Source organism: Triticum aestivum, chromosome 4B (assembly GCF_018294505.1).
Source record: "Triticum aestivum cultivar Chinese Spring chromosome 4B, IWGSC CS RefSeq v2.1, whole genome shotgun sequence".
NCBI classification, from domain to species: Eukaryota; Viridiplantae; Streptophyta; class Magnoliopsida; order Poales; family Poaceae; genus Triticum; species Triticum aestivum.
Window position 1 is genome coordinate 537857288 of NC_057804.1, and position 15093 is coordinate 537872380.

General features: G+C 47.2%; 1 protein-coding gene across 1 annotated transcript; it reads right to left on the reverse strand.

Annotated features, from left to right (window-relative positions):
• Positions 1-2084: 2084 nt before the first annotated feature.
• LOC123090202 (uncharacterized) lies at positions 2085-4360 on the reverse strand. The gene is made up of 5 exons (XM_044511611.1): positions 3479-4360; positions 3005-3164; positions 2688-2851; positions 2317-2581; positions 2085-2171 (listed from the first exon to the last, which is right to left on the reverse strand). The coding sequence occupies exons 1-5, from the start codon at positions 3940-3942 to the stop codon at positions 2085-2087; spliced, it is 1140 nt and encodes a 379-aa protein (XP_044367546.1). The 5' UTR covers positions 3943-4360.
• Positions 4361-15093: the final 10733 nt, after the last annotated feature.

Here is a 15093-nt window from a genome sequence, read left to right on the forward strand (position 1 = left end):
GAAAAAACTGAAATTCTGCTGCCACAAGGCCCACAACCACGGGAAGAAATTATAGATCAGAATACTCTATTCCTACCCACTGATGAGGGATGTGATCTCGAGCAACTGGAACTGGGCGGTATATATATGCAGGCATAAATGTTTGAAACCTAAGGTCAACCTGAGAGGTCTCTGATGCATGCATGAGTCAAACTGAAACCTAATGTCTACGCTCTATGATATAATGCACAAAAGATTAGTAACTGGAATATTAATTTATTTACTATAGTATTAACTGTGCAATTATGCCCCATGCCCCCATCTATAAACTGTAGGGCTGCCCTAACGGCACTGCAACCGTGTGCTGAGAGTAGACATGCACAGGAGCTCGGGAAGGTGCTTATTAGCAGCTGGCTGGTAGGCATTGCATGCTATGGTTTCTTTTTTCTTAACAAAATTACATGAAAAAAGTGGTTGGCTACAGAGCATCGAGTCTGATCTCTGATGTATTCATGTTCTCACTTTCTCACCAAATCTGAACCTAAACATTATATTAGTTTGCACTTCAAACATCTTCCATCTAGTAATTCTATTCATGCATGATCAAGATGGTAGAAACACATACATGTGATTAATCAATTTCGAAAAAATACATGTGATTAAGGATGGAAAAAGACAAACCTGAGAGTTGGAGTAAGATGGAGTTGCATGAATTCTGCATCTTCACGGTTGCTAGCTTGACTCTTTGCCAGAATAGAAGAAAGCCCTATCTGCAAAATCAAAAAACATATGAAAGCCCTGCAGTATCCATCCTCCCCCTACTAAAATCTGGCTGCAATCACAAACATTTAATCATTGTCAACTGCGGAGATGGGGTAGGGGTCGAATCAACAGATCTTGGCGGTGCTTGTCAATCATCTATGCAGCAGAGGACACATACCGTGCGGCAAGTAGGAGGCGCGCTGTCGAGGAGGTTGGGCACCGTCGTTGGCAGGGCTGCGGGATGGACGTCCATGAGCAGCTCGTCCGTGCTCCCCGCATGGCCGACGAGGAGCTGCGGCTGGGTTTGAGCGAGCAGAGGCACGGGGAGGAGAGGATGCACGGAGCAGGCAACATATGGAGAAAGCGTCCCTCAGTCGAGGGAGCCCTGGGTCGAAGAAGCGTCCATGGGGTGCTCGATCTAGCTAGGCGGCGGCGAGGGGAGTGTAGGACGAGGCCTCAGTCCCGCATCCATCACTCCTTCGGTGAAAAGAGAGCGTCAGCCGCCACCTCCAGCTCATTCATGGCCGCCACCGCGCCCGGACCCCGCGCGCCCCCGACACCGGATCCGGCACCGCCATGAGCCCCGCAAGGCAGGGGGCTGCAGAGGAGGGAGGCGCTGGCGCCGGCGCCACCGAGGGAGAGGGTCGTGGCCATTCCTCTCTGGCTGCTCGCGCTCGCTGCTGCGCCGCCTTGACCTGCTGCTGCTGCTCCCCGCCGCCGCCGTCGTGCTCCTCATCTGCTCGTCGGGGGGGGGGGGGTGCTCTGTTGTGGCGGATCTGGTAGGAGTCGCGGGAGATCCGCACACACATGGCGGAGAAGGGCAGCGCCGCCTTGGCCTGCTGCTGCCGCTCGCCGCCGCCGTCGTGCTCCTCGTCCTCCCTCCGCTGCTGCTCGTCGCCCAAAGTCTGCTGCTGCGCCGCCTTGGCCTGCTGCTGCTGCTCCGGCGCGGTTCGAGGCGGTGGGTGGCGGCAGCGATTTGGGTAGGAGGAGAGGAGGCGGAAGGGGAAGGGAGAGGAGGCGCAAGGGAGGGGAGAGGAGGTGACGGCGAGGCGCGAGTGCGGGAGGGAGGAGGCGGAGTGCGGGAGCGAGGCGGCTAGGGTTTCACCAGGAACGTGGCCGCCTTTTATACCCCCCCCCCCTACGCGAAATGACCAAAATGCCCCGGTGGGGGCATTGTATTTACATTTTGTTGCCATTACTATTCATTTCAGCAATGTCAATCCTAGATCCAACGGCCCAGGCTTCTCCAGATCTTGATCGAACGGACGAAAACACATCAAGAGAACCGATCCAACGGCCCAGAATCACTGAGCTCTGAGGAGGCTTGTACATCCATCCTTCTCTTATTTCTGGATGTCACGGTGTTCCCGGATAGGTGGAGGCAGTGCTTGAATCTTCCGGGCCAACCTCTTCGCCGTCACCGGGTAGTCCTGCAGGTGCATCCTCACAGAATGTCAGTATCAAACAGAACGTCGATCGGGCAACGGAGAGACGTATGTGTTGTGTACTTGAACTAAGATAAGACTAAGAGGTCGAGATATGGGAGACGTTAGTGAAAGCAGGGTGGGTGCTTACAGTGTTGCCTCCCTGGAGCACCCTGTGGAGGGGCAGGAAGTGGCTCGCTAGCGCTTGGAAGTCTCCTTGGGGCAGGTCAGCGCAGGCCGTGAGCGCGATGGGCAGCAGCTCCTTGTCCTCGCTCGTGAAGCAGTGCCGCAGGACGAACCTCCCGTACCAGTCGCCGGACAGCCTAACGAGGTGCTGCATGAGCCTGGACAGGAGCCGCCGCCTGAACTCAATCCTGTCCATGTCGCGGTCGAGGAGGCGCTGCAGCAGGCGGTTGCTGCATGTGGTGGCCAGGCGAGTGCCCATGCAAATTGGGCAAGTAAAATCAGCGATCGAGAAGCTAGTTGACGCGAGAATTGTGTAACGATCGACCACTTAATTACCTGTCTCGTCCCATGGCCATAGGCACGGCTCGCTCAACGAGGGTATCCTGGAAAAGGTGGAGCTCCTCGCCTCTCGCGTACCTGAAGCATGTACCCAAGCACGCCACCCCGAACAAGGAGTTCAGCTTGTCATCGATGGTGTCCATGGCGTGCGTGACCAGAGCCTGAAAGGATTCTAGAACGATCAGTACACGCGCATATCTATGTACTTACTGGACAAAATACGGAGCCAAACATGCATATGATGCATCCATGCATACCAAATTCAGTGTTACTGTGGGTGATCCCACAACCCACATTCCCAGCACAGTGCTTACCTTGGTCACATCGTAATCCATCCTGGTGAAACAGCGGGTAATGAGTTCGTTCCCTCCGAAGTTGTCCATCACGCAATCACGCACGAAGCAGTTGACGAGCCTGGTGCACAGGACCGGGTTCCACGCCACCGCCGTGATGAGCAACATCAGAGAAGTCACCCTGCATCATGCGTACAGATGAAGGCGAAACAAATTCAGCAGCAGGCCAGGTTCACCACAATACACACAGGGCACTGCACTAGTACCCACCAATAATAATAATCTCACGACAGACAGAATCGTAGCAGGTAAGACGATCGAAACTGTTTGTTTGATCAGCTAGCTAGCTAGCTGTTTATGCTATGGAGATGTTAATTTAGTACAGTACTACTGAAAGTTGGACATGCGAATCACAATGGTAAATTAGTTTCGATCAAACTGGCAGCAGTACTGAAATAGCAGGGAGGGAGGGGAGTCGTTGATCTGTGAACGTACCCGTCCTTGGACCTTGGGATGAGCTCTGGCGTGACGGCGGCATCCACGATGATCTCGAGCTCCTCGTACCGCCTGTTGTTGCCTACCATGACCGGGATGCTGCGCAGCAGCGCTTCGAACACCGCATGCCCCTGCCTGCTCCCCATGATCGCGTCCCCGCACTGCTTGAACCCGTCGAGCACCATCCTGTGCATCTCCTCGTCAAGCATGTAGAGCCGGTGGACCAGGATTGCCGAGTACTCCCGGTCCGAGGACATCACCAGCTGCTCAAGCGCCATCGGGTGACGGAGCAAATTCGATCGGATCACCTCCAGCTTCCAGTCTTGGTGAATCGTTGGCGGTTGCTGCACTAACTGCGGCTGCTGCGGCCAGGTAGGCGCCGCGGGCCTCTGCTGCGCAACCATGGCGTCCAGGTACTGGCTGGCGTTGGAGGTCGGCCCCCACACCGTTGGGCCCGGCGGCATGTTGTAGGGGTGCTGCTGCGGCCAAAACTGCGGGTGCAGCGGCGGGATCGGCCTCGGCACCGGTGGCCGGAAGCCAAAGGGAAGCGGCGGGCTCGGCTGCCACGCCAACGCCTACACGGGCTGAATCGCGTGCCCCTGCTGCTGCAGCGGCGGCGGCACGGGCCGAATCGCATACCCCTGCCGCTGCTGCGGCGGTGGCGGCGGCAAGGGCTGAATCGCGTGCCGTTGCTGCTGCTGCTGCTGCGGCGGCGCGGCGGCCGCGGGCACGGGGACGACGACGAGGAGGCCTGCCCGCGGTAGCCAGCGGGGCCGCCGGCGTAGGAGGGCGCGGGGAGGGGCGGCCCGCCCGGCCGATCCATGGCTTGCAAGCTTCGGTTGCTCTGGTGTTTCGGGTTGCTGGGATTTGGGGGAATGCGAAATGGAGATCGAATGGATTGGACGAGAGCCTTGCTTTGCACTGCGTGTTTATATAGTGGAAGAGAGGCGGCGGCCGGGGTGAGGGTGAGAAAAGGACACCCGTCCGATTTACACGAGGAAGGGACGGGAGGGGCCAGCTGGCACGACACCCTACCAACTGCAGTTCGTTATTAATTAAAGTTCGTTCGTTAAGATCTGATCGTATTTAATTATTGCGTTATGTATTGCTGGCGCATTCACTGCATGAACGATCAGAGCAGTCTCGGTAACATTTGGGTACTCACCGAAAAGCATTTCGACTCTAACTTCTACTGTAATGCACTTTTTTTTTTGCGAATAACTTCTATTGCACTTGACCATGCTCTCGATCTTGGTCAGAAATACGAGGCAATTAAGTTGAGATGATGAGATGGATGAGATGATGATGAGATGATGCATGGAGACTGGGAGGTTTTATATTGTAGGGGCGCTTGATAAATGGTACCCCTTCCAATCTCTCTCGAGCGGTTCCTTCTTTTCCTCCCCGTAAGGCGGAAGGAGTGCGACCCAATTTTCTCCTTCATCTGTCGGCGAGGCCGCGGGCTCCCCCCCCCCTCCGTCGCTCCGGCGACGGATGGGGGAGGGGACCCTAGTTCTTCGTCTGGGTGGAGTAGTTTGGATTTAGATGTGTTTTTCCCTCGTCATCGTTTGGATGGCAACGACCTCGGCGATTGGCATAAAATTTCCCCGATCCGGGCTCCATCTCGACAGTGCCATGGCTGTGAGGTCAACGGATTCGTGGGAATTTGTCTTCTGTTGTTCTTTTGGTGTAGCGGATCTGTTCTCCTCTGGTGGGCTCGTGGTGGTTGCCTTGTGTTAGAAGGCTATGATCCAAGAACTGGGATGATGGTCGCTGTGTTGTGCCTCGACGAGGTCGCCGGCAAGCAGTGGTTTCAGGATGCGAGGAGTACGGGGATGTCCCCTGGTCGACGCGCCATAACGACTTCGGCTACGCTAACGGGGAGCCTCTCAATCGGTTCACAAAGCCCAAACGGGCAATGGTACTTCCTCAACTCTGGCGATGGCATGTGGCGAAGACAGCAATTACAGTGATTTCTAGGCACTTTCTTGTAGTTTCTATTTACTGGGGGGATTTTCTGCAAATTTTTGGACTCATACCTTTCTTCGCTCTCTCTGGGTGATTCCATGTGTGTATGTTGTATCGGGACTTGTGATGAATGGATCATCGCCCATATTTTTAGTATTGCTTGAATCTACATCATTATCTCTTTTGTTTTCGGCTACGTAAAAGACATGCTTCTTCATCAAAACTAAAAGCTCATCAAAGCAGCTCAAACATAATAAAAATTACATCAAGATTCTGAGGCCACCGAACGACCACTACTGCCGTCAGAACGACCATTGTGGCCGCTTCCCTACCGAAGCCCACTTGACGTTGTCGATTACAACTGGGAAGTCTTCGGGCCAAAGTTGCCGCCATTGAACCCTTGCATAGATATGAAGCACCTGACACCAAATCTCGCCACATGACGAGAAACCCAACCTCACCACCTCAAAAACACGGCATGAGTCTACACTAGAGCTCCATTAACTACATTCAGACGGATGACTAGGAGACGATCGGAGCTAGTAAGACAAACTCTAAGAAGAAGCGCCGCCATCCACCCGTTAAGGTCCCAAAGTTCAGGAAACATGGCTTAATTCAAATAAACACATCATTATAGGGAGTAGTCATCTACATAGATACTCCCTCCATCCCATAACATAAGAGCGTCTTTGACACTAGTGTCCCTCTGTCCAATAATATAAGAGTGTTTTTACACTAATATTATGTGACGGAGGGAGTAGATTATAAGACGATGTTTCCTTTTCTGCTACTTAATGTTGGGAAATGTAGTAGAAAACAACAAAAAATCACCCTATGATCAACCAGGAACAATATGAAGATGCATATATGGTTTGGATCAACGATCATTACCGACTCTGGGAGTTCGGCGGAAGTAGACGAGTCGGTGTAGATCGTACTTGGAGTCCCTCGAACGTCAATGACGATCCCACGAACCGCCCTTGAACGGTCCCTCAAACAGAAGACCGAAAGCACGACCTCTCTACTTGGTTGCAAGCGTACGGTCTTCACGATTCAACAGCGCTTCACCGTCCAAAGTTAATCGTTGCCGGAGAATTAGAGGGAGGAGATTAGTAACACACGGTAGAGATGGATAGGGCTAGCTCTAATTAGTCAACTAGTACCAACAAGAACTAGAACTAGATCAACTAGAGGAGGCTCCAAACCTTGTATATATAATTAGGCACCAAACCTCCACTACATATAGGTTAGAGGGGAGAGGGAGGGCTGCCACCAAGGAGGGAAACCCTCTGAAACCCTCATTGGGGCGTCGAACTAAGGAGAGGAGGAGTTGGACACCTCCCCCACTCCTATTCGGCCTCCTTCCTTAGGGAAGGGGCGCCTCTCCTCACTTGGGCCCTTGTGGCCCAAGTTGCTTTCCACCTCTTGGACACTTTTAGGCCCGTTGATATTAAATTGAATGTATATTTGTTCTAAACATTTTCAGAACATTTATCACGAATTAAGGAAATAAATAATAACTTTATTATTCATGCTAGAATTGTATTAATCGGAAACTTAGTACATGTGTGAATACATAGACAAAACATATAGTCCCTAATATGCCTCTACTTGACTAGCTCGTTAATCAAACATGATTATGTTTTCTAACCATAGACATGTGTTGACATTTGATGAACGGGATCACATCATTAGGAGAATGATGTGATGGACGTGACCCGTCCGTTAGCTTAGCATTATGATCGTGTTAGTTTCATTGCTACGGCTTTCTTCATGACTCATACAAGTTCCTCAGACTATGAGATTATGCAACTCCCAAATACCGGAGGAACACTTTGTGTGCTACCAAACGTCACAACGTAAAAGGGTGATTATAAAGGTGCTCTACAGGTGTCTCCTAAGGTGTTTGTTGGGTTGGCATGTATCAAGATTAGGATTTGTCACTCCGTGTTTCGGAGAGGTATCTCTGGGCCCTCCCGACAATACTCATCACTATAAGCCTTGCGAGCATTGTGACTAATGAGTTAGTTGCGGGATGAAGTATTACGGAATGAGTAAAGAGACTTGCCGGTAACGAGATTGAACTAGGTATGATGATACCGACGATCGAATCTCGGGCAAGTAACATACCGATGATAAAGGGAACAACGTATGTTGTTATGCGGTTTGACCAATAAAGATCTTCGTAGAATATGTAGGAGCCAATATGAGCTTCCAGGTTCCGCTATTGGTTATTAACTGGAGATGTGTCTCGGTCATGTCTATATAGTTCTCGAACCCGTAGGGTCCGCATGCTTAACATTCGATGACGGTATGTATTATGAGTTATGTGATTTTGATGACCAATGATTCTTCGGAGTCCCAGATGAGATCACAAACGTGACGAGGAGTCTCGAAATGGCCGAGACATAAATATTGATATATTGGACGACTATATTCGGGCACCAGAAGTGTTCCGGAGAAGTTTTGGATAAAATCGGAGTGCCGGAGGGTTACCGGAACCCCCCCGGGGAACTAATGGGCCTTGATGGGCCTTAGTGGAGAGAAAGGAGGGCTGCAGGAAGGCTGGCCACGCCCCCCCATTTTGAGTCCGAATAGGACAAGGGAAGGGGGCGATGCCCCACCTTTCCTTGTCCCTCTGTCCCTCTCCTTCCTTCTCCCCCTCTCCTTCTTGGTGGAAACCTACTTGGACTTGGAGTCCTAGTAGGATTCCCCCTTTGGGGGCGCACCAAGGAGGGCTGGCCGGCCTCCCCTCCCTCCTTTATATACGGGGCAGGGGGCACCCTAGAACACACAAGTTGATCTTTTAGCCGTGTGCGGTGCCCCCCTCCACAGTTACACACCTCGATCATACTGTTGCGGAGCTGAGGCGAAGCCCTGCGCCAGTAGCATCATTATCACCGTCGCGACGCCGTCGTGCTGATAGAAATCACCCTTGGCCTCAATTGGATCAAGAGTACGAGGGGCATCATCAAGCTGAACGTGTGCTGAACGCGGAGGTGCCGTACGTTCGGTACTTGGATCGGTTGGATCACGGAGACGTTCGACTACATCAACCACGTTATTGGAACGCTTCCGCTTTCATTCTACGAGGGTACATGGACACACTCTCCCCTCTCGTTGCTATGCATCTCCTAGATAGATCTTGCGTGATCGTAGGATTTTTTTTGAAATTACTGCGTTCCCCAACAGTGACATCCGAGCCAGGTCTATGCGTAGATGTTATATGCACGAGTAGAACACAAAGAGTTATGGGCGATAATAGTCATACTGCTTACCAGCATGTCATACTTTGATTCGGCGGTATTGTTGGATGAAGCGGCTCAGACCGACATTACGCGTACGCTTACGCGAGACTGGTTCTACCGACATGCTTCGCACATAGGTGGCTGGTGAGTGTCTGTTTCTCCAACTTTAGTTGAATCGAGTGTGGCTACGCCCTGTCCTTGTTGAAGGTTAAAACATCACACTTGATGAAAAATCATTGTGGTTTTAATGCGTAGGTAAGAACGGTTCTTGCTAGAAGCCCGTAGCAGCCACGTAAAACTTGCAACAACAAAGTAGAGGACGTCTAACTTGTTTTTGCAGGGCTTGCTGTGATGTGATATGGTCAAGGCATGATGTGATATAAATTGTTGTATGAGATGATCATGTTTTGTAACAAAGTCATCGACAACTGGCTGGAGCCATATGGTTGTCGCTTTACTGTATGCAATGCAATCGCCATGTAATTGTTTTACTTTATCACTAAATGGTAGCGATAGTCGTAGTAACAATAGTTGGCGAGACGAAAACGATGCTACGATGGAGATCAAGGTGTCATGCCGGTGACGATGGAGATCATGACGATGCTTCGGTGATGGAGATCATGAGCACAAGATGATGATGGCCATATCATGTCACATATTTTGATTGTGCGTGATGTTTATCCTTTATGCATCTTATTTTGCTTAGTACGGCGGTAGAATTAGATGATCCCTTACTAAATTTCAAGGTATAAGTGTTCTCCCTGAGTATGCACCATTGCTACAGTTCGTTGTGCCGAGACACCACGTGATGATCGGGTGTGATAAGCTCTACGTTCACATACAACGGGTGCAAGCTAGTTTTGCACACGCAGAATACTCGGGTTAAACTTGACGAGCCTAGCATATGCAGATATGGCCTCGGAACACTGGAGACCGAAAGGTCGAGCGTGAATCATATAGTAGATATGATCAACATAGTGATGTTCACCATTGAAAACTACTCCATCTCATGTGATGATCGGACATGGTTTAGTTGATTTGGATCACGTGATCATTGAGATGACTAAAGGGATGTCTATCTAAGTGGGAGTTCTTAAGTAATATGATTAATTGAACTTTAGTTTATCATGAACTTAGTCCTGATAGTATTTTGCAAATTATGTTGTAGATCAATAGCTTGCGTTGTTTCTTCCCTATGTTTTTATATGTGTTCCTAGAGAAAACTAAGTTCAAAGATGATAGTAGCAATGATGCGGACTAGGTCCGTGATCTGAGGTTTATCCTCATTGTTGCACAGAAGAATTATGTCCTTGATGCACCGCTAGGTGACAGACCTATTGCAGGAGCAGATGCAGACATTATGAACATTTGGCTAGCTTAATATGATGACTACTTGATAGTTTAGTGCACCATGCTTTACGGCTTAGAATCGGGACTTCAAAGGCGTTTTGAACGTCATGGACCATATGAGATGTTCCAGGAGTTGAAGTTAATATTTCAAGCAAATACCCGAGTTGAGAGATATAAAGTCCCCAACAAGATCTATACCTAAAAGATGGAGGAGAATAGCTCAAGCATTGAGCATGTGCTCAGATTGTCTGGGTACTACAATCACTTGAATCAAGTGGGAGTTAATCTTCCAGATAAGATAGTGATTGATAGAGTTCTCTAGTCACCATCACCAAGTTACTGGAACTTCGTGATGAACTATAATATGCAAGGGATGACGAAAGAAATTCCCGAGCTATGCTGAAATCGACAAAGGTAGAAATCAAGAAAAAGCATCAAGTGTTGATGATTAAACAAGACCACTAGTTTAAAGTAAAGGACAAAGGGAAAGAAAGGGAACTTCAAGAAGAATGGCAAGCAAGTTGTCACTCCTATGAAGAAGCCCAAAGCTGGACCTAAGCCTGAAACTAAGTGCTTCTACTGCAAAGGAAATGGTCACTGGAAGTGGAGTTACCCCAAATATTTGGTGGATAAGAAGGATGGCAAAGTGAACAAAGGTATATTTGATATACATATTATTGATGTGTACCTTACTAGTGCTCGTAGTAATCCCTGGGTATTTGATACTTTTGTGGTTGCTAAGATTAGTAACTCGAAACAAGAGTTACAGAATAAACAGAGACTAGTTGAGTGATGATGTGTGTTTGAAGTGGTTCCAAGATTGATATGATCATCGCACACTCCCTATACTTTCGGGATTAGTGTTGAACCCAAATAAATGTTATTTGGTGTTTGCATTAAAGCATGAAATGATTAGATCATGTTTATTGCAATGCGATTATTCATTTAAGACAGAGAATAATTGTTATTATGTTTACATGAATAAAACCTTCTATGGTCATACACCCAATGTTGATGGTTTATTGAATCTCGATCATGGTAATACACATATTCATAAGATTGAAGCCAAAAGATGCAAAGTTAATAATGATAGTGCAACTTATTTGTGGCACTGCTGTTTGGGTCATATTGGTATAAAACGCATGAAGAAACTCCATGCGGATTAACTTTTGGAATTACTTGATTATGAATCACTTGGTGCTTGCGAACTGTGCCACAAGGGCAAGATGACTAAAACTCCGTTCACCAGAACAATGGAACGAGCTACTGACTTATTGGAAATAATACATACCGATGTATGCGGTCCAATGAGTGTTGAGGCTCGTGGCGGGTATCATTATTTTCTAACCTTCACAAATGATTTGAGCAGATATGGGTATATCTCCTTAATGAAAGACAAGTCTGAAAACATTTGAAAAGTTCAAAGAATTTCAGAGTGAACTGGAGAATCATCATAACAAGAAAATAAAGTTTCTACGATCTGATCGTGGAGGAGAATATTGGAGTTATGAGTTTGGCCTTCATTTTAAACAATGTGGAATAGTTTCACAGGTCACGCCACCTGGAACACCACATTGTAATGGTGTGTCCGAACGTCATAACCACACTTTATTGGATATGGTGCAATCTATGATGTCTCTTACCGATTGACCACTATCGTTTTGGGATTATGCATTAGAGACAACTGCATTCACATTAAATAGGGCACCATCGAAATCCATTGAGTTGACGCCTTATGAACTGTGGTTTGGCCAGAAACCAAAGTTGTCGTTACTTAAAGTTTGGGGCTGCAATGCTTATGTGAAAAGCTTCAACCTGATAAGCTCAAACCCAAATCGGAGAAGTGCGTCTTCATAGGATACCCAAAGGAAACTATTGGGTACACCTTCTATCACGGATCTGAAGGCAAAATCTTTGTTGTTAAGAATGGATCCTTTCTAGAGAAGGAGTTTCTCTCGAAAGAAGTGAGTGGGAGAAAAGTAGAACTTTATGAGGTAATTGTACGTTCTCCATTATTGGAAAGTAGTTCATCACAAAAATCAGTTCCAGTGATTCCTACACCAATTAGTGAGGAAGTTAATGATGATGATCATGAAACTTCATATCAAGTTACTACCGAACCTCGTAGGTCTTCCAGAGTGAGATCTGCACCAGAGTGGTACGGTAATCCTATTCTGGAAGTCATGTTACTAGACCATGGTGAACCTATGAACTATGAGGAAGCAATGATGAGCCCAGATTCTGTGAAATGGCTTGAGGCCATGAAATCTGAGATGGGATACATGTATGATGACAAAGTGTGGACTTTGGTGGACTTGCCCGATGATCGGCAAGCCATTAAGAATAAATGGATCTTTAAGAGGAAGACAGACGTTGATAGTAGTGTTACTATCTACAAAGCTCAACTTGTCGCAAAAGTTTTTCGACAAGTTCAAGGAGTTGACTACGATGAGACTTTCTCACCCGTAGCAATGCTTAAGTCTGTCCGAACCATGTTAGCAATTGCTGCATTTTTTGATTATGAAATTTGGCACATGGAAGTCAAAACTGCAGTCTTGAATGGATTTTTGGAAGAAGAGTTGTATATGATGCAACCAGAAGGTTTTGTCGTTCCAAAGGGTGCTAACAAAGTGTGCAAGCTCCAGCGATCCATTTATGGACTGGTGCAAGCCTCTCAGAGTTGGAATAAACGCTTTGATAGTGTGATCAAAGCATATGGTTTTATACAGATTTTTGAAGAAACAAACATGTATTTACAAGAAAGTGAGTGGGAGCTTTGTAGCATTTCTATTATTATATGTGGATGACATATTGTTGATTGGAAATGATATAGAATTTCTGGATAGCATGAAGGGATACTTGAATACGAGTTTTTCAATGAAAGACCTCGGTGAAGCTTCTTACATATTGGGCATCAAGATCTATAGAGATAGAACAAGACGCTTGATAAGATTTTTCAATAAGTAAATACCTTGACAAGTTTTTGAAAGAGTTCAAAATGGATCGGTCAAAGAAGGAGTTCTTGTCTATATTACAAGGTGTAAAATTGAGTAAGACTCAAACCCCGACCACGACAGAAGATAGAAAGAGAATGAAAGTCATTCCCTATGCTTCAGTCATAAGTTCTATAAAGTATGCTATGTCGTGTGCCAGACCTATTGTGTACCTTGCCATGAGTTTGGCAAGGGGGTACAATAGTGATCTAGAAGTAGATCACTGGACAGCGGTAGAAATTATCCTTAGTGAGGACTAAGGAAATGTTTCTCAGTTATGGGGGTGATAAAGAGTTCGTCGTAAAGAGTTACGTCGATGCAAGCTTTTACACCGATCCAGATGACTCTAAATCTCAATCTGGATACATATTGAAAGTGGGAGCAATTATCTAGAGTAGCTCCGTACAGAGCATTGTAGACATAGAATATTTGCAAAATACATACGACTCTGAATATGACAGACCCGTTGACTAAACTTCTCTCACGAGCAAAACATGATCACACCTTAGTACCCTTTTGGTGTTAATCACATAGCGATGTGAACTAGATTATCGACTATAGTAAACCCTTTGGGTGTTGGTCACATGGCGATGTGAACTATGGGTGTTAATCACATACAGATGTGAATATTGGTGTTAAATCACATGGTGATGTGAACTAGATTATTGACTCTAGTGCAAGTGGGAGACCGAAGGAAATATGCCCTAGAGGCAATAATAAAGTTATTATTTATTTCCTTAATTCATGATAAATGTTTATTATTCATGCTAGAATTGTATTAACCGTAAACTTAGTACATGTGTGAATACATAGACAAAACATATAGTCCCTAGTATGCCTCTACTTGACTAGCTCGTTAATCAAAGATGGTTATGTTTCCTAACCATAGACATGTGTTGTCATTTGATGAAGGGGATCACATCATTAGGATAATGATGTGATGGACAAGACCCATCCGCTAGCTTAGCATTATGATCATGTCAGTTTCATTGCTACTGCTTTCTTCATGAATTATACAAGTTCGTCAGACTATGAGATTATGCAACTCCCGAATACCAAAGGAACACTTTGTGTGCTACCAAACGTCACAACGTAAAAGGCTGATTATAAAGGTGCTCTACAGGTGTCTCCGAAGGTGTTTGTTGGGTTGGCATATATCAAGATTAGGATTTGTCACTCCGTGTTTCAGAGAGGTATCTCTGGGCCCTCTCGGTAATACTCATCACTATAAGCCTTGCAAGCATTGCGACTAATGAGTTAGTTGAGGGATGAAGTATTGCGGAACGAGTAAAGAGACTTATCGGTAAGAAGAGTGAACTAAGTATGATGATACCGACGATCGAATCTCGGGCAAGTAACATACTGATGACAAAGGGAACAACGTATGTTGTTATGTGGTTTGATCGATAAAGATCTTTGTAGAATATGTAGGAGCCAATATGAGCATCCAGATTCTGCTATTGGTTATTGACCGGAGATATGTCTCGGTCATGTCTACATAGTTCTCGGACCCGTAGGGTCCGCACGCTTAACATTCGATGGCGATATGTGTTATGAGTTATGTTTTCGACAAAGTTTGTTTGGAGTCCCGGATGAGATCACGTGATGAGGAGTCTCAAAATTGTTGATAAATAAAGATTTATATATTGGACGACTATATTCGGACACCAGAAGTGTGCTGGAGAAGTTTCGGATAAAACTGGAGTGCTTGAGGGTTACCTTCCCCCTCTCTCCTTCTTGGTGGAAACCTACTAGGACTTGGAGTCCTAGTAGGATTGCCCCTTTGGGGGCGCACCAAGGAGGGCTGGCCGGCCTCCTCTCCCTCCTTTATATACGGGGGCAGGGGAGCACCCTAGAACACACAAGTTGATCTTTTAGCCGTGTGCTGTTCCCCCCTCCACAGTTACACACCTTGATCATACCGTTGCGGAGCTTAGGCGAAGCCCTGCGCCGGTAGCATCATCATCACCGTCGCCATGCCGTCGTGCTGACGGAACTCACCCTCGGCCTCAAATGGATCAAGAGTACGAGGGACGTCATCGAGCTGAATGTGTGC